At 46.1% G+C, this 26,004-nt stretch overlaps 1 protein-coding gene and 1 long non-coding RNA gene across 2 annotated transcripts in view; one reads left to right on the forward strand and one right to left on the reverse strand.

The window, feature by feature from the left end:
• The window catches only part of Lgi2 (leucine rich repeat LGI family member 2), a 28,453-nt gene extending 13,035 nt beyond the window's left edge, over window positions 1-15,418 (forward strand). The window contains exons 7-8 of the mRNA XM_090343756.1: window positions 7,177-7,341; window positions 11,767-15,418. Of these exons, the coding sequence (XP_090199882.1) occupies window positions 7,177-7,341; window positions 11,767-12,584 (983 nt within the window). The 3' untranslated portion in view covers window positions 12,585-15,418. The remainder of the gene's footprint in view (window positions 1-7,176; window positions 7,342-11,766) is intronic.
• A 3,964-nt stretch (window positions 15,419-19,382) lies between these two features.
• On the reverse strand, window positions 19,383-24,110 carry LOC150055920 (uncharacterized). The gene is made up of 3 exons (XR_016537477.1): window positions 23,989-24,110; window positions 22,644-22,737; window positions 19,383-19,479 (listed from the first exon to the last, which is right to left on the reverse strand). It is a non-coding gene; the product is annotated as an uncharacterized LOC150055920 (long non-coding RNA).
• Window positions 24,111-26,004: the final 1,894 nt, after the last annotated feature.

The raw sequence follows: 26,004 nt of genomic DNA on the forward strand, positions 1-26,004 counted from the left end.
GTTGTTCTGAGCTTCTTTTTGTTCAAGGCTAGTCTCTACCACTGAGCCACATTCCCAACCTGGCAGAAATGTTTACTACACTAACAGGAATGAATCAGTGTGGTTAGGAAAACAGCTCAACCATTTTTGATAACAACCCTGACTTTTGTTTTGACTGTATCAAATTCAAATTCCTTAGAGCTTTGTTTGTTTGTTTTTATGATTTTTTTTAAGATCATAGCATAAACATGTGGATTTGACAGAACATCTTCAAATCAGTAGGCATCATGGAAAGGCAGTGCCAAGAAATCTGAATTGTTTTGTTGCCAATGTTCTCTGGATTCAGTAAGATGTTATTTATTGGAAGTTTAATGCAGATTTTTCCATCTATAAATTACTTTCATTGTGCCCTGTAAGAAGAGCTAACTAGATAGATTATAACCCATGACAAACTAGGAAGTATAAGTTGGAAGGTAGTTGTTAAAGAAAAAAATCCACACCAAGGAAAAACTACAAAGGAAATTTGACTTTGTTTTCCTAGTGACTGCCTCAGGGTTTTAGTTCAAAATATATCCATTTTTGGGCTGGGAGTTTGGCCTAGTGGTAGAATCGCACAGAGGCCTGGGTTCGATTCCTCGGTACTATATACATAGAAAAAAGCTGGAAGTGGAGCTAAAGCTCAAGTGGTAGAGCTCTAGCCTTGAGAAAGTCCAAGGACAGTGCTCAGGCCCTGAGCTCAAGCCCAGGACTGGCAAAAAAAAATATCCATTTTTTCCAGTTTATAGAATAAAATTAAAATATTAACCACTTCAGTGTCCCAGCAGGTGGAGAGGTGGCAAGGGTCTCTATATGAAAGGCTCAGGCCAGTTTCTATAGCTTCTAAAGCCAGATGTTAAAGAAGACAGGATCAGTCCACAGTCTGAAGCCTACCTTCTAGAAGTTTCTGCAAATAAACATTTATGCTGAGAGCTCATATTTCTAGAGCCTTAAGGCACAAGAGAAGCAAAGGGAATGAAAACTCAGATACTCAGAAATTCCAAAATATTACTTTGAAGCTAGACCAGCTACTACCCCCCTCCCTATAATAAAATGAAATTACAAAAAAAACCCACAAGGTGAAAATTATTTCTAGATGGCTTTGCTTGCAGAGAAGGGACTCTAACCAATTCTGTTCCCCCCACCTCAGGAAACCTGAGGTTTCTAGCATGTGCCCTTGTCACTCTGGAGGGGCTCATTCAGCTGTGTAATTGGCATTGGTCCTCTAGCCAGCTGAGGCCACGTAAAGTTATTTATTGTACCAAAGAGCTGCTCCAATAAATCAGAGGTCATAGCCAATGTCAGTTGCACCAAAAGGTGGCATTTGAGACCATTTGGTATGAAGTGCTAAACTGGCATTCTTCAGTAACTTTTCTTGGCCTTTTCTCCATTTTTTTCTAGAATGTTCTCTTTAGCCTCGGGGAAGGTTGGTGTTTCCTATTGCTATGTTCTCATTTGACTACAGTGTGTAAATTCAGTCTCTGTGAGCACTAACATGGGAGGGTCTTAGGCACAGAGGATCATTTTTATAAGAAGACATGGCTTCTCATCTTAGGGCCTTTTGGATGGTTATAAAAATGGCTTAGCTTTTGGGAATTGTTCATCAGAAAGGTGAGGGTTTGGAAGCAAGTTAGCCAAGACCTGAACACGAGGATCTGTGAGCTACTGGACATATACTTTAAGGCTTCTCTTGTCTTACATACATAGATTCGTTGTTATTAGCTAGTCTCATGTTTGGAAGTCAACACAGACTTTGTGGTCACGGGGAGTTGGCCATTCTGTCTTGACATCCCTTGATGGAAATGTTAGCTTTTCCATCAAATAAAAATGGTGGAACAAAGAATGAGCCACCCCAAAGAAGGTTTCTGGTTTGTAAGAATGAGATCTGTATGTTATGAACATTTGGGGTTCCCCTGACCAAGCTTGGACTGTGGTGCTTTATCAAGGGCTGGGGATGAAGGAGTGAGGGTTAATGGAACTCAGGGGAACCTGCTTATCTCCTTTGCTCAAGGTTTGGGAAAAAGCACATTTTCCCAGTGTGTTTTTTCTCTTTTAGCTCAGATTTTCAGGAACGTCCTCACTCTCCATTTTGCCTAGAGAGAAGAAGGCATCATTATCATCTGATTCCTCAAGAAAAAGGAATAATTAATTCCATATAGCCACGACTGGGCTGCTGGAGCTTTTCAGATTAATCACACTTCTTCTATCCCTCCCTTTGAGTCTATTTTTAACCACTCAAAAATCCCTGTTACCTAACAATGATTCCCTGTGTTCGGTGGATAATTCACTATATTCCTTAGAGGGGGTGAATTTTGCATCCTAATTGTCCTGTTAGCTTCCCCATTTCGGGGTTGATGAAAATGCAAAGAGAAATAATGCATTAATGTGCATTTTCTCTCCCCATAGGCTCAGCATCATGTATAATTTATTTTCTTCCAGTGCTATAAATAGTTAGGTAAAAAAAAAAATCTGTGAATTCCAGTGAGACAAGCCTACATTGTCAAAGACCCAGTGGTATCATGAACTCAATCCTGTGTCAATGGGAGTGGTGGCTTTTCTGCCTGAAAGTGCCATTAATATTTTGACACTAGTAAAGGGATGTTATAGCAGTATGTGTGTTCTCTGAGATCTTTCCACAGTGGTCATGCTTTTGAAACTGGGTTTTAGATTTCAAGCTCTAAGTCCAGGAGTCCCATATTAGGTCTTGACATTTGTCCCCAGAGAAAGAAGAGTTATTTCATGACAGCCACGGGAAGGCATTCATCTTCAGAGGTACAGACATTAGCTTTAGATTAAATAGGGAAAAATGACCTGGTACTAATGGCTCACACTTGTAATCTTAGCTACTCAGGAGTTGAGATCTGAGGATAGTGGCTCGAAGCAGCTCAGGCAGTTTGCCTTGAGCGAGAATTAGAGGCCAGGGGCGATTAAGGTATGCAAAGTTAAAATACTTCCAAATTGCAGGTATGGCCTTATTGACCATCAGCTCAGTCTTTGTCCCAGGAGAAATTCCAGAGAGGTCGTCATTACTATATGACTGGAACAAGATAGGAGCAAGGTGGTCTCCCAGGCCTTTTAAGAAGACAGGACCTGCTTGAGGACAGTTTGCCTTCCGCACAGATGGTTATTGCTGAATCTGGTCTTTCTTGGAGATTGCGAAGTTGATGGCAGCAGAGATTAAAAGCACACAGATTCGAAGTGGGGGGACTTTTACTTAATTCACAGCAAATGCATCTTTTAAGTTACCTCCTAGTCACTTCTGGTGTTTGGGACAGGTAAACTGAGTTGAGGATTAGAAGAAGGGATGTAAATTCGTCTGCCCCTCCTACAAGAGCCATAAACATATACACATCAATTGGTGGCTTTAGGTCCTTTTCTTTCTTCTGTGTATCTTCTTTTCAGTCCTGGGGCTTAAACTTAGGCCTGAGCACTGTCCTTGAGCTTTCTCAAGGCTAGAGCTCTACCACTAGAGCCATTCCCCATTTCTAGCTTTTTTTATGTATGTGGTACCGAGGAATCAAACCTGGGTCTTTGTGCATGCTAGGCAAGCACTCTACCATTAAGCCAAACTCCTGGCCCCTTCTTTTCTTTTCATGATTCTGTTAGGATTTATATTTGTCACTGAGTATGGCGGCTCATGCCTGTAACGCTCATTATTCAAAGGACTGAGATCTGGAAGACCAGGCTGGCATGGACAAGAAAGTTTGCTAAGCTCCTAGTTCCAAAGTAGCCAATAAAAAGCGAGGCTGGAGGTATGGCTCAAGTGATAGAGCAGCAGGCTAGCAAGCAAGTCAAGTAATTATAAGGGACGGCTTGAAGCCCTAGTACTACTCCCCGCCCCCCCCAAAAACTCCTCCCAAACTAACCAAATAACACCCCTCAAAGATTTACTATTCAAGTGATTTAACAGTTTGTGTTGTGCCAGATAGTTGGTATATATAAAAAAATGTTAGGAAATCACTGTTGAGGAAAATAAATTTAAATGTGCAAATCTAGCAAAATGCTCTCTATTCGGACAGCTCTTTCTCCTCCTGGAATCCCTCAATAAAAATGGAAAATTTTTGCTCTGCACTTTAAACAGCCGCCGTTTATGTAAGCACTGGTGTTGTGCGGCTTTGACAATTAAGGAGTCTAAAGAATTAGGAGACTAAAGAATCCAAGGGACTTGAGAGCTGTGGGCACCAGGGAGGGAGGGCTGAAAGCCTTGCAGGCCCATCAGCAATTCTTTCAGGTCCTTGGAAAGGTGGCACATTGTGCCAGAGTCATCCCCTGCTCTGCCATCTGCCTGTGAACTCAGCAGTAGAGCAGCCAACTCAACTCCATTTCTGGCTTTTTGGTGGTTAACTGGAGATAAAAGTCCCATGGTTTTCCTGCCCTGACTGGCAATGAACCTTGAACTTCAGATCTCAACCTCTGAGTGGCTAGGATTACAGGCATGAGCCACTGGTGCCTGCCAGCTTATGGCTTATGCATTGGCTCTGCCAGTGTGTGTGTGGGGGGCAGGGACACAAAGGGGCTATTTTCCCCTCCTTTTTAAAACTTATTTTTATTGTAAAAATGATGTACGGAGGGGTTCAGTGACATAGGTCAAGTCCTGAGTACATTTCACTTTGAACAGGGTTACCGCCTCTCTGGTCTTGTTGGTCTCTGCCCAGCCACACTGGGTGGGAAGAGCGGTGGGAGGGCTGTCAGCCCCTGGAGTGCCTTCCTGTCTCCAGCAGGTGCCTTGCTGCAAGCGCTGCTGCACATACCAAGCTGCAGCGCATCTGCACAGGCAGACACAACGTTCTCAGCTTCCATTCCCCGCCTCAGGAGCCGTTCCTCTTACCCATCTGGAACTTTAGGCTCCATTTTCTGCCCCAGGTCACAGCCTTCCAGGCCCTACTTGCTCTCCCCCTCTGCCCCCCCTCACAGCAATTCCCTTCGCTCCTCTTTGTCACCCTATGCCTGGTGGGTTGCAAAGGCCACTTTTCTGGGTTTCCTCCTCCCTCCCCCGACTCAGCCTGTAGCATTCAGCTAGACTGCCATATGCTACAACCTTCAAAGTAGGCCTGGGACCAGACAGACCATGGCCACAATGGAAGCCAAAAGGCGTTTAATAAGCCCCTTTAGTGCCCCCCAAGGAGAAGCCCTTGTGTAAAGTTAGCATGTTTGGAGTGTCATATTGCCCATACTGAGTGCTGCCAAAGCCACCAGGAGATGAGAGAAGGGAGGTTATGATCCAAGGTCACTCAGTAAGAAGGTGGTGGCTCAGCTCCGTTGAGGTACTACTGAAATGGACACTCTCCCAGACCGGGCCAGGAAGAGGGGGGCTGTCTTTTTGGACATCATGTCTGTTTTCATTAATGAGTCCAGCCCTGAGTTAGGCATCGCCACCTCCATCACCTGTCAACTTCTTCCCCCATGTTGGCGCCAGACAATTAAATCTGGAGAAGTGGCCAGTCTTGGGTTTGCGGGGTGGGCGGTGGCTTCAGGCCATCAGTGTCCAGGTACTGTTGACTTTGGAGCCACTCAGCCCTAACGCCCTCCTCCCTATCACCTATCACCTCCCTGCCACCACCACCTATCTTGCCTCTGCTCAGTGTGTGTGTGTGTCTATCTATAGTCCTGGGATTTGAACTCAGAACCTGGTACTTGCTCGCAGATGCTCTACCACGTATGCTTTCAGCCTCCTTTTTGCTTGAGTTATTTTTCAGACTTTTTGCCTGGGGCTGACCTCAAACCTCAGTCCTCCTACCTGTGGGCCTCCTGCTTAGTGTAGTTGGGATGACAGACATAGACCACTACACTTGGCTTGATGATTAAGACAGGATCTTATCAGTTCCCCACAGCCTGGACTGACCTGGAACTGAGGTTCCCCCACCTGTACCTTGAGAGTGGCTGGGATTTGGGGCCTCGCTTCTGGACTTTCTCTGCTCATGTTCCTTTTGCATTTCCCTCCTTTAATCACCCTGAGCAGCCGCCTGGGTTTTGGTCTCATGGAACATCTTTGATGAGCCTTCCCGACCAGCAGTTATTTCTTGAGTGGCTACTGTGGGCTTGAGCCGTGAGAGGCCTGGAGAAGCGGGAGACCCAGATGTAGGGAGTTCATTCACAGCCCGCTGCTGTGTGATCCTCGTCTGGTCCTCAGGATCTCCGGGCGCTGGCGCATGGCTCTAAGATACCTAGCTTACTATGATGTCGTTGTCGCCATGGTACCTGCTCAGAGTTAGAGTGTGTGTCCTAATGCTAAGCTAGACAGGTCATAGAAGGCCTTGGAGAAGACAAGGGGTACTGGGGTTGGGTAAGGGCGACATGAAACAGAGGTGGGCAATGCCAGTGTTTGTTCCTTAGCCAGGCATCCCCTGTGATTCCATGTGGCAGACTGGCTGCATCACCAAGGAACAACACACCTTGACCTTGAACCATCTCTAGACAACAACAAACTCTGCTTCATAATCCTTAGTTGTGTGGTTTAAAAAAAAAAAAGGATGCCACCATCTCTAGCTTCATCTGGTTCTTCCCACACCCACCAAGCCTGCTCACATTGTGTCTTGTCATATGATACCACCTGGTTTTCCATAGCAGGGGGGCGTAGTATGGATGTACACATAGACCCCCACCATGTGCAAGGAGAATGTGGGCCCCCACGCAGGTGGCTTTGGTTTCTAGACACACAGTGTACCCTGGGGCCGGAGTGCAGTTCTTGCTCTGAACCTGCAGGGGCGCTGTGCCCGGGGAGGGGTGGGGGACAGACAGTCATAGGCAACCACAGGGTTGTGTAAGTGAGGTGAGTTACACAAATCTAAGTAGGCTACTTTCTCACTGGGGTTGTTCTGAGAGCTGGGGTCTAGCATCTCCTCAACTCATTAGTCCCTGGCACCCCTTGGTCTCAGAGGTGCTCGCATGACAGCTTCTAGAATGTCTCTGTAGCCTCCTTTCTGCCAGGCTGTTTGGAAAGCCGGACATCACCAAATGTGCTTGAAGCTTTGGAGTTCCTATTACTATGCTGTGAAGCTGTTTATCCCCAGGAAGCTGTTCATTTGGTCTGAAGACTCTGTTGCCAGGAGTCTTCCACAATAAAATGTGCTTGTGTGTGTGTGCGCGTGCGTGTGTGTGTGCGTGTGCTGCTTTCCCACAGAAGAGTTTAATGACCATTTCTTTTAAAATACCCATCCCTAGACTTCGTTGTCCATCAGACTCTGCCCTACCAGTCGGTGTCAGTGGATACGTTCAACTCCAAGAACGATGTGTACGTGGCCATTGCGCAGCCCAGCATGGAGAACTGCATGGTGTTGGAGTGGGACCACATTGAAATGAACTTCCGGAGCTATGACAACATCACAGGTGTGTTGTGACTTTCCAGAGACAGTGGCTGTGCTTGCAGGATGGCCTCAGGGAGGAAGCACCCTGCACCACGTGGAAGGAAGGCTTGGCATTCTAGCTGGGTTGAGGAGTAGGGTACCACATTCTAGCCATGGGACGCTTCCATGCTATCTATGTCTCCTCCTCCTCTCCTCCCAAGCAGAGCTGGAGCCTGGGTGGGGCTTTGACCCTGCTTGTGGTTGAGGATCATTTTTACTTTTTTTTGGTCAGGATTCTTGTGAGAATGGGAGAATATTTCTAGTATTGCTTATAAATTATACATGAGCTCTCAAGTTCCTGTGTGGGTCTGTACCAGCCTTGACCAGAGATGTCACGGCCATGGCTTTTATTAGTCTGATTGATAACTAGTGTACCGACACGTGTGTGTGCACACACACACACACACACACACATACAAGATTCATGACTCACATACCCTTTAGTTTGCTCCTTGTGTCACCTTGACAAGTTTCAGTGATCACTGCTTTCATTTAAGAAGTTTATATAAAATAAGAATAAACAGGTCCCTAATTGGAGGCCTTTGGAACAGAACTTAATAAAGTTTCTTCTGGTAGAGTCACATGTCACAGTGTCTTAGCAAATCTAAGACTGGACTCCTGTCCAGTTGCTTTAAAAGTAACTAAATGAAGTCAAGTCAAAGTCACCTTTGAAAGACTTTTCAGTTACCTAAGTGTCATATGAGAGCAGTACTTGATATCCAGTGCCCTGAAAGCCTAATTATTTCCTTCTGAGACTCCTGTTTAGTTCAAGGCGAAGTCTAATCATTAGGTTAAAGTGTATCTTGATGGGATTTCTGGGCAGGAAGGTCCTGAGGATTGTCTTAGGCACAAGTGGCTTCACAGCAGGTGCAGGAATGTAGAGAGGCTGTGACATAGCTTTTCACCCCTGGGGGAAAAGCAGCTAATAAAGCTAATGTCACAGCCGGAAGAGATCTGGATACCTGTGTCCTGAAGCGTGGAAGCTATCACTTCCGATGAATGGGAGGCCATCTGGTGTGGAGCTTCAGCCTGGGACAGCTGCAGAAAGTGCAGACTCAGCCACCAGAACAGCCAGGAGGCCCTGCCAGAGGAGAGGGGAACTTAACACCCCAGTGGGTGTGGCTTTACTTGGTTTTCTCCTTTCTTGCAAAATAGTGAAGGGACCAGAAGGCTGGCTTCTGTCCCTTCCCTCCTTCCATCCTAGGCTAGGTGAACTCAGGTGAAAGCTTTGCTGGGGCGAGAGTAGCTGCAGGGCGTGCCTGCTGGCTGGGGATACTGTCTTAAGATGTACAGAAGTTCCCCGATGTACAGACTGTGGGTGTACTGTGTCTGTACACCTCCTTGCGGTCTTTAGACTGTGAGAGGCTCAGGCTTTGATCACCCAGGAGCTCTCACAGTGCTCCCAGCTCTGCCAACTACTGGGAAGACAGTGGCCTCCCAGGCTTGCTTCCCTGCATGAGAGAGGGGGAGGTGACCTGGGGGAAGGGTTCCCTGAGCTCAGTGCAGACCAGCACAAGCCTGCAAGGTCCAAGCATGAGGAGTCACTCACTGGAGAATCTGTCCTTGCGATATTCCACCCCCTGTCTGTTCCAGGTGGATGTTGATAGGAAGAGATGGTCCTGTCCTTGAACTGCCCTTGTGATCTCTACCAGCTGGTAGTATGGCTTAATGGGTTTTCTTTCTGGATCCTGTCTGTAACCAAGCTTGAACAGGAAGGGACAACCATGATCTTTCTATGAGGGAGATGTGCACCAGGCTGGTTTAGGATTATCCTGACTCAAGCTCTTACTAGCTGGAGACCTTAGCCAAATCTTTCCTTCCTTCCTTCCTTCCTTCCTTCCTTCCTTCCTTCCTTCCTTCCTTCCTTCCTTCCTTTCTTCCTTCCTTCCTTCCTTCCTTCCTTCCTTCCTTTCTTCTTTCCTTCCTTCCTTCCTTCCTTTCTTCTTTTCTTCCTTCCCTCCCTCCCTCCTTCCCTCTCTCCCTCCCTCCTTCTTTCCTTCCTTTCTTTCTTTCTTTCTTTCTTTCTTTCTTTCTTTCTTTCTTTCTTTCTTTCTTTCTTTCTTTCTTTCTTTCTTTCTTTCTTTCTTTCTTTCTTTCTTTCTTTATTTATTTTTGTAAAATAGAATCGTCCCAGAACTGGAGTCAGGGAATCTGGTAAGGATTTGAGGGAGGTAGAGTGTATTTAACAGTACAGGACCTGAAGTGAATGGTTAGCTTTACCTGCTGGGGGTAAAATAGGACCAGCTGTTCTTGTTTCCCCAAAGACCCTGACTTTTCATCTTTAGCCAGGACCTCTGCAACTTTCCTGAGCACCAGGTAGTCGGGGACAGGATGTCCCAAGGATGCTGGGGCCATGGCTGGTTATAGATTCAGGGTGGGTTGCTCAGAGGATGAGGGAGTGTGGCTGGAGCTTGGCATAAAAGAAAACCTTGAAGCTTAGTTGACCCAGGAAGGGTTCAGCCCTCGGAGCCTCTTGCCTTGAACAGGAGAGGGTGCGTGTGAATGGCTCTTCGTGCTTATTCCATCCTCTCCTGCCATAGCTCTTTTGCTTTGTTTGTTTGTTTTTTTCACATGCTATGGATGATTCAACCTGTAATCCTTCTCCCTACATTAACACACACACACACACACACACACACACACACACACACACACACACACACACCTCACACCTCCCTACCCCTACCCCCCCCCACAACAATTTCACAGGCTGAGAATATTTACCTGGACAGAGTTGCAGTGAGCATCTCCAGGAGAAGGAATTATTTGCCTCACATAGCCTGTTGGCTATGATAGGCAGACTTCTAGAACCTCCTGGGTCTCCTAGTCAAGCTGATCAGAGGAGGAGGAGCTGAACTCTGAAGTGTTTTGTGTGTTTGCAGGGTAAAAAAAAAATCCATGCAGCTTTTGAAGAGTAGTCTGACAGTTTACATTAAAAAAAAAAACAACCCTTAAAAATAGACACATTTGCCTCAGTGACTCTTACATTTAAAAATCCTACCAGATGGCTTCAAAACATGTTGTTGAACAATATGTTACAGGAAACATGTTATTTAACAATAATGAATAACTAGGAATGACTGCTCTGTCCAGCATTTGAGGATTAATTAAATAAATGATGTATGCTGTTTAGCATTGGAAGAGTGAAGCTACACAACAATTAACATAGAAACCAAGTGAGGAAAAAGCACCTTTAAAAAGCATGTGTATGGTATAAACAATATATATATATATATATATTTGGGAGGGAGTGCTTCCATTGGTGTTTGATCTCAGAGCCTTACATTCTCGTTCAGCTTGCTTGGGTTCTTTGCTTCTGGCTGGTATTCTACCACTTGAGCTGTCCCTCTACTTCATGCCATTTTTGAGTCTCAGTCTCTTTCCTTAATCCTCAGATCTTAGCCTCCTGGGTAGCTAGGCTTATAGATAAGTGCCACGGATGCTCACTTAAGTTCTTTTAAAAGCATATTTAAGTTTATGAATAAAGCTGAGCTAATGGCCTTGGACAACTGGAAGCTGATGGTATCTGGCCTGTGTGGCTGGCGTGTTCTACTTGCCGGTGTCTGTTTTCAAGATCACCTGAACTGAAGCACATGTCAGCCTTTCCTTCCTTTGTGAGGCTGCTTCCCCATTGTTGGTGCGGGCTACATTTGGCTTATCCATTGGCTTCCTTCCACAGTGGCTACTGCAAAGGATGTTGCTTTGAATATGAGTGTCATAGTTACTGTGGAGGGGAGCTTATAAACAACAGAAATTTATTTGCTACAGTTATAGGGTCTTTCAAGTTCAAGATCAAGGCACCAACACATTCAGTGTCTGTCTCAAGGGTCCTCTTGCTAGCAGGCCGTAATTTGACTGAGTCTGCATAGGCTGGAGGGACACAAGAAGCTTTGTGAGGGATCTTCTTTATAAGGGGACTGCTATTTCTATTCATGGCAGCTCTTTCCTAATCACCTCCCCCAAACCCTACTTCCTCATACTACCACCTGGAGAAGGGGTTTTAATATACGGATTTGGGGGTTACACAAGTATTCTCCATGTAGCTCTTGGTGTGCAGGAATCTTCCAGAGTCCCTGCATATATGGATATTATACATTTTCCCATAGTAAGAAATGTTTTACGGTGCTGTCTGCACACCTGCTCACAGTGTACTTGGGACAAATTCTCCTCTCCATCAGATTCCCATTCTTCCCTAGTCCTGTTTTTAATTCTTTCGTGCATCTCAAGCAGTGGAATTGGGTTGAGGGGGAGGGGGGCTATGGCAATTCTGTGCTTAGTTTTTCAAAGAACTTCTGTACTGGACCACTCCACCCTCCCGCTTCCCCACAGCCGCAGGTGCCAGCGTTAGGAGGGATGTGCACTGTGGCCACACTAATCCCCTCCTTTCCCACCCCCTCTCGGAGCACAGGCCAATCCATTGTGGGCTGCAAGGCCATCCTCATTGATGAGCAGGTGTTCGTGGTGGTGGCTCAGCTCTTCGGCGGCTCTCACATTTACAAATACGATGACAGCTGGACCAAGTTCGTCAAATTCCAGGACATAGAAGTCTCACGCATCTCCAAGCCCAACGACATCGAGCTCTTTCAGATCGACGACGAGACATTCTTCATCATCGCCGACAGCTCTAAAGCCGGCCTGTCCACAGTGTACAAATGGAATGGCAAAGGCTTCTACTCGTACCAGTCTCTGCATGAGTGGTTCAGGGACACGGATGCCGAGTTTGTGGATATTGAAGGGAAGTCGCATCTCATCTTGTCCAGCCGCTCTCAGGTCCCCATCATCCTGCAGTGGAATAAAAGCGCTAAGAAGTTTGTCCCTCACGGTGACATCCCCAACATGGAGGATGTGCTGGCTGTAAAAAGCTTCCGGATGCAGGACGCCCTGTACCTTTCTCTCACTCGCTTCATTGGGGACTCTCGAGTTATGCGGTGGAACAGTAAGCAATTTGTGGAAGTCCAGGCGCTTCCCTCCCGGGGTGCCATGACACTGCAGCCCTTTTCTTTTAAAGATAACCATTACCTGGCCCTGGGGAGTGACTACACCTTCTCACAGATCTACCAGTGGGATAAAGAGAAGCAGCTCTTCAAAAAGTTTAAAGAAATCTATGTGCAGGCACCCCGTTCCTTCACGGCTGTCTCTACCGACAGGAGAGATTTCTTTTTTGCATCCAGTTTTAAAGGGAAAACAAAGATTTTTGAACATATCATTGTTGACTTAAGTTTGTGAAGGTGTAATTGGTGCATTTCCATGACATGTAGCATCAGCTGTCACAAGTGAGAGGACCAAGAGGAAATACAGGAAGATAAGGAAATAAAACAAGACAAGCTCAACAGCTCTGAAATTAACATTTTTTAAAAAAAATGTCACTGAGGGGGGATATAGTTAGAAGTTTGCAAACTTTTAGATCTCATATTTTAATCAGGGACTGCATTTATTGGCTTAACTGCATGACGTGTTCCTACCATTTTGCAAAGACATCTTCAAGCCTGTAAAGTTGTGAGGTAAGAGGACAGTGTTAATTCTTCTCACCATCTAGGAAGTAACGGGGAAGGAGAACCTTTGGATAAGATGGGACAGTTCTCCTAGTGAAAAATTAAAAAAATAAAAAACCAGACCCCAAATCTCCCAAACCTATGGGCCCTTCCCATTCTGTTTTCAAAGTCTTATTGGTAAGAACTGTTAAAGTCAGCCAAACACATTTACTGATGATTCGTTGAAAAGTTTTAGGACATTCAGCAATGCTATTTTCAGCCTTCTTAGTTTCCTGTGAGTAGCACCCAGTCTTCCAGAATCATCTTTAAAACAGGACCTCAGTTGTTTCATTGGTTCCTGGATGGATGCTCGCTAAGGGCATGCTAACAGTTTGATATGAATGCCTCTGTCACAGAGAAAATATTCTGTCCATACATGTCAAGGGCAGCCTGGGCTATGGGCCCAGCAGTGAGACAAAAGACCTTTTCCCTGTTCTCTGGGGCTCAAAGCTGACCTTGTGGTGGGCAGAGCAATAATGTTTGTTTGATGCGCTCCATGACTCATCTGCTTTTCCGAACTCATCCTTTGAGTTTGTAGGTAACCAGCAGACAGGCCAAAGGCTGAATGGTGCTTTTTATCTATCCTTTGGAGGAATGGAACAGGTGTTTTTATCAGATGTGTATTGGGTAGGGTTTTTGAAGTGAGATTTTAGAATCGAAGGGGACCTTACTCAGATCTCCATGTGCTTTGAAACCCAGAGGGGGCCCTTTGATGGATGCATGCCTTTGCCCTCTGAACAACTTAATATATCAAGTAATTGAACAGCAACCTGCCTACCTGCCCATCTGTCAACCTCCCGCCTCCTAGAACAGCCCTGCTTTGTAGAGCTGCTGGTGTGAGGCGGCTCGGGCAGCCTCTGTGGAAGTTGCTCTGCACAGAATCACAGCTGGGGATACTCCCAACAGGAACACACCTTCCCTTCCCAGCACTTTAGCAAAGGATGCCCAGGGCACACACACAGAGGGCCAGCTGATGGTGGCATACCAACCCAGTAGAGGCAGACTTCACCAGGAGCCACCAACTGGAGCCAGATCAGTTTCATCCACTAGAGCAGCTCTATACCATGGAGCAGGTGACCTCTTAACAAAGTGGGTCCTGAGTGCAGATGACAGGGAAGTCACGGAAGTCACAGAACCTGGCTTGGTGGATGGTTCTTCAGTAGTCATTCTGCCTGGGTAGCTGGTTCTCAGTACGAAGTGACTGTGTTAGGGGTGGAGTTTTACAGGGTATTCCATCAAATACCTTCTAGCCATGGGATCAGCATAGGGACATTAGACTGCAGAATAGTGTTTCTATAATAATGTTATGTGCTTGGCAGATGTACTCCAAATGTGAATGTGTTTGTCATGTCCTGACTTGAAGCAAAGCAGACAGAGCAGCTGAGACATTGCCATGGCATCCACACTCTTGCAAACTGTAGGCTGAGGCTTTCAGCCTTGGGACCAAGGAGTTGAATGGATTCCCTCACTCACATTTAGACATGTGGCTGTTTAGAACTTTACCACTAAATACTAAGCAAATGGAGAATGTGATTTGTTGGCATTTTGTCATCACCCTTTGCATCCTTTTGGCTTCTTGGTTCATTTGTACTGATTGTCAATGCCTGCCTAGAGTCAGAGATCAAAGGTCAAAGGTGAGATGTTTTGCTGTTCTTACAGCCGCAGGCAAGCAATGCTATCTGGCACATGGAACCCTTCAGACAGGCCTGAATGGAGAAGGGCACTGGGCGGACAGTATACAAGACATTGAGACAATCCTAGTTCTTGTGCCTGGTTGAAATAACTACCCAATGCCTGTTGTGTGCAGAGTTGCCAGTGGTGGCATCTGGAAAACCAGGAAGCTCAGAGTACCAGGTTTGGGAAGGGAGATCTGTTGCACCCAATAAAGTATTAAGGTGAATGAAAGACATGGAATAGGCTGTGGGGACAGGAGGTGAGAGGACTAGAAATCCATTCCACTGCAAACAAAAGCTTTATTTTTATTTTTATTTTTAAAAGGAGTTTATTCAAGGCTAGCATCTGAGATCTACTGAGTTGGTTCTGTGTGATGAGAGGAGATCATTTATTCTGGCTAGCTTACCAAAGGAATGTGGGCATGCCTGGCATGAGGCAGCCAGAGTTTTGCTTCATTCTTCTCCCGGCTCCATTGCAAGATCTCTGCAGCATTAGGCAGTTTCTGCTGGAAGCTTCCATTCTGCTATAATGTAAACCAAAAAGCCAACCATGCAACATGAGAAAAAAAACATGGCAGAGAAATCTGAGGCCTTCCCCTGTAGAGTTCCACAGACTCCAGCTGCTCTTGCTTTTTCCTTCCCATCAGTCCCTGATGTCACCTGCTCTGCATGTCTGTTAAAGCTTTTTCATCCCTGTATCTGTTCTTTCTCATCTCAAAAGTCCATGTAGCTTTATGTGTTTTACATCGAAGTGAGGAATTGTCCCCAGACTTCAAGGAATTGGGAGATTGTCTCTAGAAAGACTAAAAAAAAAAACACCTTTGACTTGAAGATTAGTACTGTGTTTTTTTTTTGTTTTTTGGGTTTTTTTTTTTTTTTGCCAGTGCTGGGCCTCAAACTCAGGGTCTAGACATTGTCCTTGGACACTTTTTGCTCAAGGCTCTGCCATTTGAGCCACAGCGCCACCTCCGGGTTTTTCTGTGTTTGTGGCACCAAACCCCCAGGGCTTCGTGCAGGCTAGGTGAGCACATTACCACTAGGCTACACTCCTGGCCTTAGTACTATGTTCTTGAGTGGTGCTACCATCACCTTGTACCTGGAGTTGGTGGCCCACGCCTGTAATCCCAGGTACTCAGGACGCTGAGATCTGAGGATTGTGGTTTGAAGCCAGCTAAGGCAGGAATCTGGGAGACTCTTATCTCCAATATATTACCACAAAAGCTGGAAATGGAGTTGTGGCCCAAGTGGTAGAGCCACTTGCCTTGAGCACAACAAGCTCAGGAACTATGCCTAAGCCCTGAGTGTAAGCTGTAGGACCCACACAACGATCACCTTGTACTTTTGCAAAACTTGATTTTTTTTCCCCCTCTGTGCACCTGAGCTCTCATTTCTCATACCTACTTCTTTAATTCACCAGAGGGCACATATTGCTCTAATTTCACACAGAAGGAAATAGATACAGTGGATTCCCTGCCTATGGCCACCCAGTAGTAAGTGGAAAAGCTAGAACATTTCCCCTGAAGGGCAGGCATTGTATTTTCTTTGTATGACCCTGGGCTCTCTGCCTTTCCAAAGAAAGACTTCTATTGTTATCACGACTGTGGTTACCTCAGTCATGATAAAACAAAAAAAGGTAAAAATAAAGAGATAAAACAACAACCAAAGACAAGAAAATATGCAGAGGCAGAAAGAAAACCATGAGTAATAGACACTCTCCTCAGCCAGTTTAATCTAACAACAAGCAAACACCGTGGAACCGCAGGGCTATGCAGCACCCACCTCAGAGAGTCTTCCAGAAATTTCAGATTGCTCCGTCTTGTTCTACACAGGATGCTGAGGTTTTGATGAAGCTGGGTCTTGTCAGTCTGTTTACCAGATAAAAAAGATGAGTTCTGAGAGCAAGAAATGAAAAGCCCATATTCACAAGCGATGATGAATGGCTGGGGACTTCTTCAGCCTCTGGGGAGCCCACTGACATTGATCGTGTCCCCTTTGTCTTCCCAGCCAGTGAGAGAGAGGCTGGGCATTTTCAGGAAAGAAATTGGTGTGGGATACCAGAGGTTTGGCTCTCAGGAATGCTCAGGATGGAAACTCCTGGAAGGCATAAGGAAACAAGAAATAAACAGGAAGTCAGGAAAAAGGGGGAATGTGGGTGTGCATTTGGGAATTGATTTGCATGTCTCCTAAAGAACATTTCCAATATACTTCCCAATTTCACTTCAGGTACATTTGTTCCTTGTTTGTAGGTTTGGAAAAAAGTTTGTAGACAGTGGTCAAAAATACTCCATTTAGCATTGCCCTGGAGTGGAAGGCTAAGACACAGGTATAATGACAAAGGTGGTCCCGAGTTTGGAGACCATGGCGGGGTGGGGGACTCTTTTATTAAAGTAGAAATGAAATGGCAGGAAAAAGAGTGCTGGCAATCTCCTTTGTCTCAGTTGCCTCAAGTAGAGGGAAGATGTCGCAGTCTAGATTGTAGCATGATGCTAATTCTAACAAGGGTGGCATTGAAAGGCTGCTGAGTGGGAGACGGGGCCCCTCCGCCTGAACACCATTGTCCAATCTGCTGCTCAGATCCACTGTGTCAGAATCTACCTTTCCTTAGTAGGACACTATGCATTCAGCCTCCATCCCGCTATCAAGAATGTATACCAACGGGGATAAAATAGGCCAATGCTCCATTTGGTACTGTTTTTATGTATTTTAAATGCGTAACTTAGGTAAAATAAGAATAGTTTACATGTTTATGAAAGTACATTTTGCAGTAGGCAGGCAACAATGAATGCATTTTAAAGATAGATATGGATATCTATATAGATTATATATATACAGATATCGATATCACTCTCTCCCTCTCTCTTTTTTTTTTTTTTTGGTAAACTGTGTTGACATGTGTGTGATATGCCCTTTAATTCAATATATTCTGTAAGCCTATGAATAAAAACTAGTTCATGCCTCACTAAGCCCTGCTCTCTGGTCTGCTTGAATGGGGTGTATCACCGAGTGAGAGTGGAGGCCCCCACTGGCCTAGGCGGGTTGGGGGATGAGAGTCCACTTTGGGGCTTCTGTGTCTCAGTGGTGGCGTTAGGCTTCTTCTGTTGGAAACTAAACATTCATTTCAAAGTCATGGAAAACTCACCGAAGGATGCCACAGGATGCACATTCCCACCTGATCTCTGGACTCACAATCCCGACAGATTGGCCAAGCAGGGTAGGAATCTGAGAATCTTCAGGAGATGAGAGGGGGTTGGGCACTGAACTTTGTCCTGCCCTCTGCAGGTCTGGAGTCACATAGCAGGTTGGTAAGTACATCTTTGCTATACATATGGGTTTTTTGTTGTTGTTATTGTTTTTTGGTCGGTCATATTGGCTTGAACTCTGGGCCTGGGTGCTGTCCTTGAACTCTTAGGTCAAGTCTAGCACTTTTCTACTTTGAGCCACAGTGCCACTTCAGGTTTCTGGTGGTTAATTGGAAATAAGAGTCTTGTGGACTTTCACATCTGGGCTGGCTTTGAACTGAGATCCTCAGATCTCAGCCTCCTGAGTAGTTAGGGCTATAGGCATGAGCCACTGGTACCTGGCCAAGCTACATATACCTTTTTTTTTTTTTTTGGTGGGTCATGGGGCTTGAACACGGCCTAGGTGCTGGCCCTGAGCTCTTCAACTCAAGGGTACCACCCTCCTCTTGAGCCAAGCCCCACTTCGCCTTTTCTAGAGGTGAATTGGAGATAAGAGTCTCAGGTCCTTTTATGCCCGGGCTGGCTTTGAACCTTGATCTTCAGATCTCAGCCTCCTGAGATCTGATTACAGGCGTGAGCCACTGTGCCCAGCCCATGCAACATATATCTTTTTTTTTGTTAAAGAATTTATTAACATTGATTTTTACCTCATATTTCAAATGACATATTTAACCAACAAGTATTCAAGAAGGGAATCTCTAGATACTGACATTTAGATTTTGGAACATAATTGAAATTAGGCTGAGGGTTTATATGTCATAGATACATATTAATCTATGTATTAAAACATTATGTCTATAGAGTCACAAATTTTTATGTCTATGTAGTTGTATTTATATTTTCAATACCATGCCCATAGCATTGGGTATGTGAATAATGAGTCCTCGCTCTTGTACTGTGTGGATCTAATAGACACATATTAAGGATAACATGCAAGCTACATATATCTTAATCTAAGACCAATGAGTTAAGTGGGCAAAGAAGGACCAGAACCCCAAATTACATGTGACTGTGTACCTACTGTATGTCAATACTTTGATATGCCATGAGCTTTTTTAAGTGCAAGAACAGTTGAACACTGGTGGTTTATGTTTATAATCCTAGCTACAGGAAGATGAGATCAGAGGATCATAGTTCCAAGCCAGTCTACAGACTCTTGTTTCCAATTAACTCAGCAAAAAAAAAAAAAAAAAAAATCAGAGACTAGAGGTATGGCACATGTGGTAGAGCACTAGCCATGAATAAGAAAGCAGAGTGAAAAGTACTGGGCTTCTAATCTAGTCCAGAAAGTCATAATAACATGACCTTGTTGTCCACCATGCAAAGTATAGATACAATTCGATGTTTTAAAGCCCCGAGACTAATTGAGCAATGAACGAGACCTTTAGATGTGATGACCAAATAGTGACTAGTTTGGCATGGCACGGTACTTGGGTTCGATTGCTATGTAAGAAGGTATCACAAAGACAAGGGCTTAAAACAGCATCCATGCATTAGGTCCCGGTTCCCAGGGCAGGACTTAGATACTCTTTCAGGTCAGCTGCCATGTCCAGGTCCTTGCTGTGTAGCCTTCTCCACCAATCCTTGAGCCACTTCACTGTTGGTTTTCTCTGGCTATCTGGAGCTCCTGCAGTGATACCTTTGTCTTTTCCTGTTGGTTTGAAGCAGATTGCAGATTCTGCAAGGACACAATTGATGGGGGTGGGGGCTGGAGGTCACTTTAGGAGTGCCCCTGCAGACACCCACCCAATAGATCCACACCAGCGGATGACGATAGGCCTCATCCATCAACAGCCTTGGGCTCGCGGGAACCCAAAGCATGAGTGCCGGTAATGACTTCCAGGAGAGAAGGCCATCCCCAGCCATGGGGGGTGGGGGGGGGAAAGAGAGAGAGGTACAAAGAGAGAGACAGACAGACAATACAGAGTCACACACACACACACAGAAACAGCCAGAGAGAGAGAGAAAGAGAGAGAGAGAGAGAGAGAGAGAGAGAGAGAGAGAGAGAGAGAGAGAGAGAGAGACAGACAGACAGACAGACAGACAGACAGACAGACAGAAGGGCCTAGTCCTTTTCCTTCTTGTTTTTACTATTCAATCCTTGTTTTTCATTTGCAGGAAGGAACTAAAAGTTTCCAAACCTGAATGGGAAAAGCTTATTAAGGCAGAGATAGGGTCCTCACCTTTCCTCGTGGAACTCAAGTGCTTTGTGTGGGTGGCCCATCCAGAATAAGGGGGGCTTCCCTCTTTCTCTATTTCCAAGAGAGGTAATTGAGGCCTAAGTGTCTGAGAAGAATTGGGGTACAAGTCATGTGTCACACTCATTGCTCACTATCCTTGCAATTGGCTTCTTACCTACCTTCCAGGCCAGGCAGCCCTCTACCAACCATGGTCTAATTGGCACAAATGACTTTATTTTTTCCCCAACAAATTGGTAACAGAGGTGATCCTGGAGGCCTCGGACAAACCCCACCTCCTGGCCTCTGCTCCAGGCAGCCGCTTGTTAGATGTGAACTTTTGTTCCTGCTGGCAGCCAGACAGAAACTCAAGGCAAGAGAGGCAGATGGGGAAAGGAAATACTGCCCCTGTCACCCCACCACTGGCTGTACCTCTGGGTTCTCCCAGAGTCCAAGAAATGATGGGTAACACAGTAAGAAAACAAAGCCAGCACTCTGCACCCTGTTGCCTGCCACCCAATGCCCCCCACAATGGCTCTGGACTCCAAGCTGAGTCTCCAGTTGTGTGCCAGGCCAGGGAGTCTTGCCAGCTCTCTACCAGCTCTGAATGGCAATATGGGACAAGGGGTGTGGAAGAGTTGGGGAAGGGCCTCGGGAGTTGACACCTGCCCTGCATTCTGCTGGGATTCACCCCAAGTATCCAGATTTGGTTCTCCTCACCTCCCTAGGAATTTAGGGTCGTGGCAACTCCAAAATCTTTAAGTTTATATCCTTTTTCTGTCCCATTGGGTTACGGCATAATGGCTCATAAATTTGAACGTCTAAATCAACTCTTTTTTTTGGGGGGGGGGAGACAAGGTCTTTCTATGGATCCCATGTTTGGCTTTGAACCCACACTCCTCCTGCCTCAGCCTCCTGAATGCTGGAATTCCAGGCATGGACCATTATGCTCAGCTCTAGTTAACCTTTTCATTTGAGTCTTTTTAGTTGATTCTGAGTACCTACTGTGAAATGAGTACCACGAGAGTATGAGAGATTTAAAAAAAAAGTCTTAAGAAATGTATACAGCATTTAAGGAGCTTGAACTACAGTATGTTCTGAATGTTTTGCTTGTGGTGGAAATTCTTGAGGAAGTGAGGCAAGTGGAGTCCACAGTAAGGCTTGTGGGCTCTAGGCTTGCCAGATCCCACACTTAATGAAAGGGCCACCAAACCAAGTCGTAAACACACGTCATCTTGACCTGACCTTGTTGTATATCTTAGAAAGAAGAGCCTAATCGTCCAGGAAGTCTCAACCTCATGCAATCCTCTGCTCTTGAGACCAGGATAACATCTGTTTGTGTATATGCCAGTCCTAGGGCTTGAACTCAGTGCCTGAGCACTGCCCCTGAGCTTTTGTACTCAAGGCTAGTGCTCTACTAATTGAGCCACATCTCCATTTCTGGCTTTTTGGTGAATAATTAGAAGAGTCGCATAGACTTTCCTGCCCGGTCTACCTTTGAGCTCTGATCCCCAGATGTCAGCTTCTTGAAAAGGTAGGAAGACAGGGGTGAGCCACCAGCGCCTGGCAAGGATAATGTATCTTTTGACAACTTGAAAAAGCTCTTGTTGATAGGAGGCAGGCCAGAACAAAAGAACTGGGCAGCGCCAAGAGAGGCCACTCAGGTGCTGGGGAAGAAGCTGGCTGTGCGGGATGTGTGGGGCCTCCCTTTCCCCATTCACTTGCTGCTTTCTCAGTCTTTTACATCGCATCGCCTCAGCGCTCAGTCCCTACAGTGCCATTTTGGGATCCCCAAAGGAGAAACAGGTCAATGTAACATTTCTTACAGTAACACAGAGAAGCAGGAAATTTTTTTTTTCCCGGTGTTTTGTATTTTCAGCCATGTGGAGTAGCTGCTCCACTTACTAAAAATGACAGTCCTCCCCCCCACCCCTTCCATCTGCACTTTCTGCTGAGATGGCTTTTCCTCCTCTATATGAAGGCAAAGCATTTGCATTTTCTGTCACAATAAATAACCCCATAGAAACTTCTAGGGAGGAGGTTCTCAGCCTGGCTGCTTCCCAGCGTGAAATTCCAGGTTGTGATTTACAGTCACTGTGGCTCAGAGGAAGGAAGAACGGACAGTTGTCCAAGGAAAAGAAATGATTTCAAATGGAGGAAAATGAAAGATGGGAAAAAGTTGTGGAATTTTCTATGAGATTCAAGTTGTGGCTGGGGCGGGAGGTCAGGGAGGAAGGAAGGTCTTGTTCCAGAGGCTGCTATCTAAGGTTCTCCAACAGTCTAGCCACAGAAATCCTCAGTTCAGAATTACAGCACGATGCTGATGCACGGATGGTGGCATAGAAAGTATAGATGACTTGCAAAAATCTGAATTTCAGATACATGGTGATATATTTGTGGTTTGGCTCTAAATAGTGCCTGGGTCATTCATACACCAAGCTGGATTTTTTTTCCTGAAATTTAAATGTGGCCAAATATCATTTCTCCTCTCCAATCTGTCATCTGTCATAATGGCCATGGCACAAAATACACTCTCTCCAACACGCTCAAAGTCAGGGTATAAGTACAGTGCCACCCCTTCCTTCTCTCTCCCCAGTTTTCTCCCTCTTATCCCTACCCACAAGTTACATAGTTTATTTTTTATACAATGATTGTATCTGCCCACCTGTCCTCCACTCCTGTACACTCTTCTCGTTGCCTCCCCGCCTGGTAAGCACGTTTCCACTTTCTGGTCTTCGTCTTGGTAAAGAGTCCATTAGCTGTTCAGAGGAGTTAGGCCTTTGCATGTCTCCCCGAATATTCCCTCCCTTGGTCAGTTTGTGCACAAATGCACTGGGCACTGTGCCTGTTATTCACAGTTGTGTTTTAGATCTAGCTTCCATGTATGAGGGAACATGTGTCATTTGTCTCTCTGAGCCTGTCTGATATCACTTAACGTGATTTGCTCTAGGTCCATCCATTTCCTTACAAGTGGCATGATACTGTTCTCTCTAACGGATGAGTCAAATTCCATTGCGTATATGTACCACATTTTGTTGATCCACTCATGCGTTATAGAGCATCTGCAGTCTCATCTCTTAGGCCATACCCCCTGCATGTGTGGCTGTAGCTGCTCTGGCTTCATCCTAGCTCTTTTTTGACTTTTCCTTTTATATATATTTATATTTTAAAAATTTTTTCCGGTCTGGGGGCTGGATCCTAGGGCCTGAGCACTGTCCTTGGGCTTTCTCAAGGTTAGTGCTTTACCACTTGAGCCACGGCACCACTTCTGGCTTTTTTCTATGTATGTGACACTGAGGAATCAAACTTGGGCCTTTATGCATGCTAGGCCAGCACTCTACCACTAGGCCAAACTCCCAGACCCTTGTCTGACTTTTTCTTAGGGTGGTAAAGGCAAGCAATGGACTCAGACTAGATCCTGAATGACCTCAGGGGACAGAGGTGTCCTCCAGTCTAGGTGGACCCGCTCCAGACTGTCAACGCAGGATGCCTTCATTAAGTCATGGTATTGTGGAGACTTTGTATAGCTTTTACCATACTCAGTGCAGGGGGTGGCAAACTAAATCTGCTGTCTATGTGCTTTTATAAATAAAGTGTTATTGGAACACGGCCTCACTGGGCATTTTGGGGCTGCTTCCAGTGGAGAGGTTAAAACAGAGGCTCTGTGACCTTTGAGGCCTTCAATATTTACTCTAGCCTGTCATAGAAAATGCTTGCTTATCTCTTTTCTAGACAGAATATGCTTGTTCCTAGCATTCGTCCTTCATGGGAAGAAAATGAAGACCCGAAGAGTAAGTAAGTGGTTCAAATCGCAAGTGAACAGCTCAGCTGGCTCAACCCTGGATTCAATCCCAGCACCAAGGTCAGACCCAATATCACCTTGGGTAGGCCAGGCTGAGCAAGGAAGCACACGGTTGCTTTACCTAAGCATGCCCATAAGGAGGCTTCTGGATTTTCTCTCTAGTGGCCAGACTTTTAAGATTGGGTCCTGCTGTACAACCCAGACCGACCTCAAACTCATGATTTCTCCTGTTTCATCTTTGTGGGTGCTAGGATAAAGCTAGGCACCACCATGCCTGGCTTGATGTAATATTCTTTATAAACCCCACCTCACAGAGTAAATCCTACTCCTTCCCAGGGTACTCAGTGTAACCCCAGTATAGCAAGCTCTTCAGATCGAGCAGGCCATTGTGACATAGTGCTGGGTTCTGGAATTCCATCTGCTTCAGCATCTTCTCTGGCAAGGCTTCAGGGTTCTCGTGGCACTGGAGGTGGGTTAGAAAAGGTCTCCCTCCCTGCTTATAAAACCTTCTGGCTACTCTTAGACTCTTGTTCTGGTTTGGTCAGAGAGACCACTGACCCAGGTCATGTGTTTCAATCTGCAAAAGCAATATGATCATGGTCCCTCCCTTCAACCCAGTGACAAAGAAGAATGTGAATGGATCCAGTCAGAGCAGATGTTCAGTCTGGGTCAAAGGCCATGGTCATTGCTGGGTCCAGGCCCTTTCCTGGCAGGCCCCTCTCCATGTCCTCAGTCTCTCCAGTCACCTCTCCAGGGCTGTGTTCCCATGGGCCTATTGTGCTTGCTCCTCATGCTGGGCCATGCTGACAGAGGCCACGTGGTAGGTTCTACCTGGACGCGAGGGACTTCAATCGGGCTGTGGGAGGGTATGTCACGCCTGAGCATGCCTCCTATCCAGGACTGTAGCCCACTCCTCCACTTCCCCTGCTTCTCCTCCCTTCTTCCCATAATCCCCTGGGCCTCCCAAGTCCTCTGTATCACTTGACTCCGTGCAGCTCTGTATGATGGTCAAGCTCTATGCATCCCAGCTAGGCTTGGGGAATTTAGAGAACCTGCTGTGGACAGTGTCTGGTGGTCAAGGCTATTGTGCCTCTTAAAGAGGTCAGGGCGGACAGCTTAGAGCCTACAGCCCATCCTCGGCCTCTTTCTTCTGGACAGAACCTGCCCCCTTCCCAGGGGGCAACTGGGAAGTCTTCTTCTCCCCGTGCAGAAGCACACTGGCACATCCACTAGGTGGAGATATTGCAGAAGGCAACTGTCTGCTGGGTCTGCGTGTCTTCAAGGGCCTCCCTTAGGGAGGGAGAGCTGAGGGCCCCTCTGGCTCTGCAGTCTGGTTTTCTGGGGGGAAGGGGGGTTCAGGGCCTTCTTAGAGCAGATACATCCCTGAGAACTAGCTGGGGCCCAGGGTCCCAGGGCACCTTCCTTCACCACACCTGAGCTTCCAGGACCCGCCCCGTGGGACCAGCATCAGGAATAGGCTCACAGGAGTACAGGGGGTGAAGACTAATGGGAGAAAACACAAGAAGAGTAACTAAGATGCCGTAGACACAGAAAGCCAACTCAGTTTAAATATGAGCTACAAATTAAAATTCAATTATGCAGGTGTCATTTGGCCACAGCAATACCTCCATCCTGATGTGCTCGTCTGGGTGGCTTGTCGGCTCACTTGTAATCAACAAAACACTGGTGACACAGTGCTGTGACTTCCAAGATATATTCCGTGTCCAAGAAGCATGACAGAGAGCCCTAAGCTTGGTAGCTTGGGGTGACACTGGTCCCACACTTTCCGAGGGTCACAAGATCCTTCGGTTTCACTGGAGTCTGTGCTCAGGATCTTTTCTGGGAAGAACCAGGCTGCTGTGGAGCTGTGTTCTTAGCCAAGGGTGGGCCTGGGGAGGAATCCACTTCCTGATCCCCAGAGTTCATTTCCTCGTGATGATGCAATTCGTGGTACCTTGAAGATAAGTGTACCAGTGTACAAATGTACAGCGGAGCGGCAACAGACCACTCCCCAAAGCCACAGACAAACAGACATTCCTTCTCTTGCCAGCTTGTGGAGTCTAGAAATCTGAGATGACCATACCACCAGGTTTGAATTCCTTTAAGGGCTTGAATCGTGGCTCGAAGATGGCTGCTTTCTTTCTTTGGCCTTTTTTTCTGTCTCTTTCTCTTCTTATGAGGATGGTGGCCATACCGTGTAAGGATTGGGGCATACCCGTACTGT

This window comes from Megascapheus bottae, chromosome 13 (genome assembly GCF_031878675.1).
Source record: "Megascapheus bottae isolate mThoBot1 chromosome 13, mThoBot2.hap1, whole genome shotgun sequence".
Classification (NCBI taxonomy): Eukaryota; Metazoa; Chordata; class Mammalia; order Rodentia; family Geomyidae; genus Megascapheus; species Megascapheus bottae.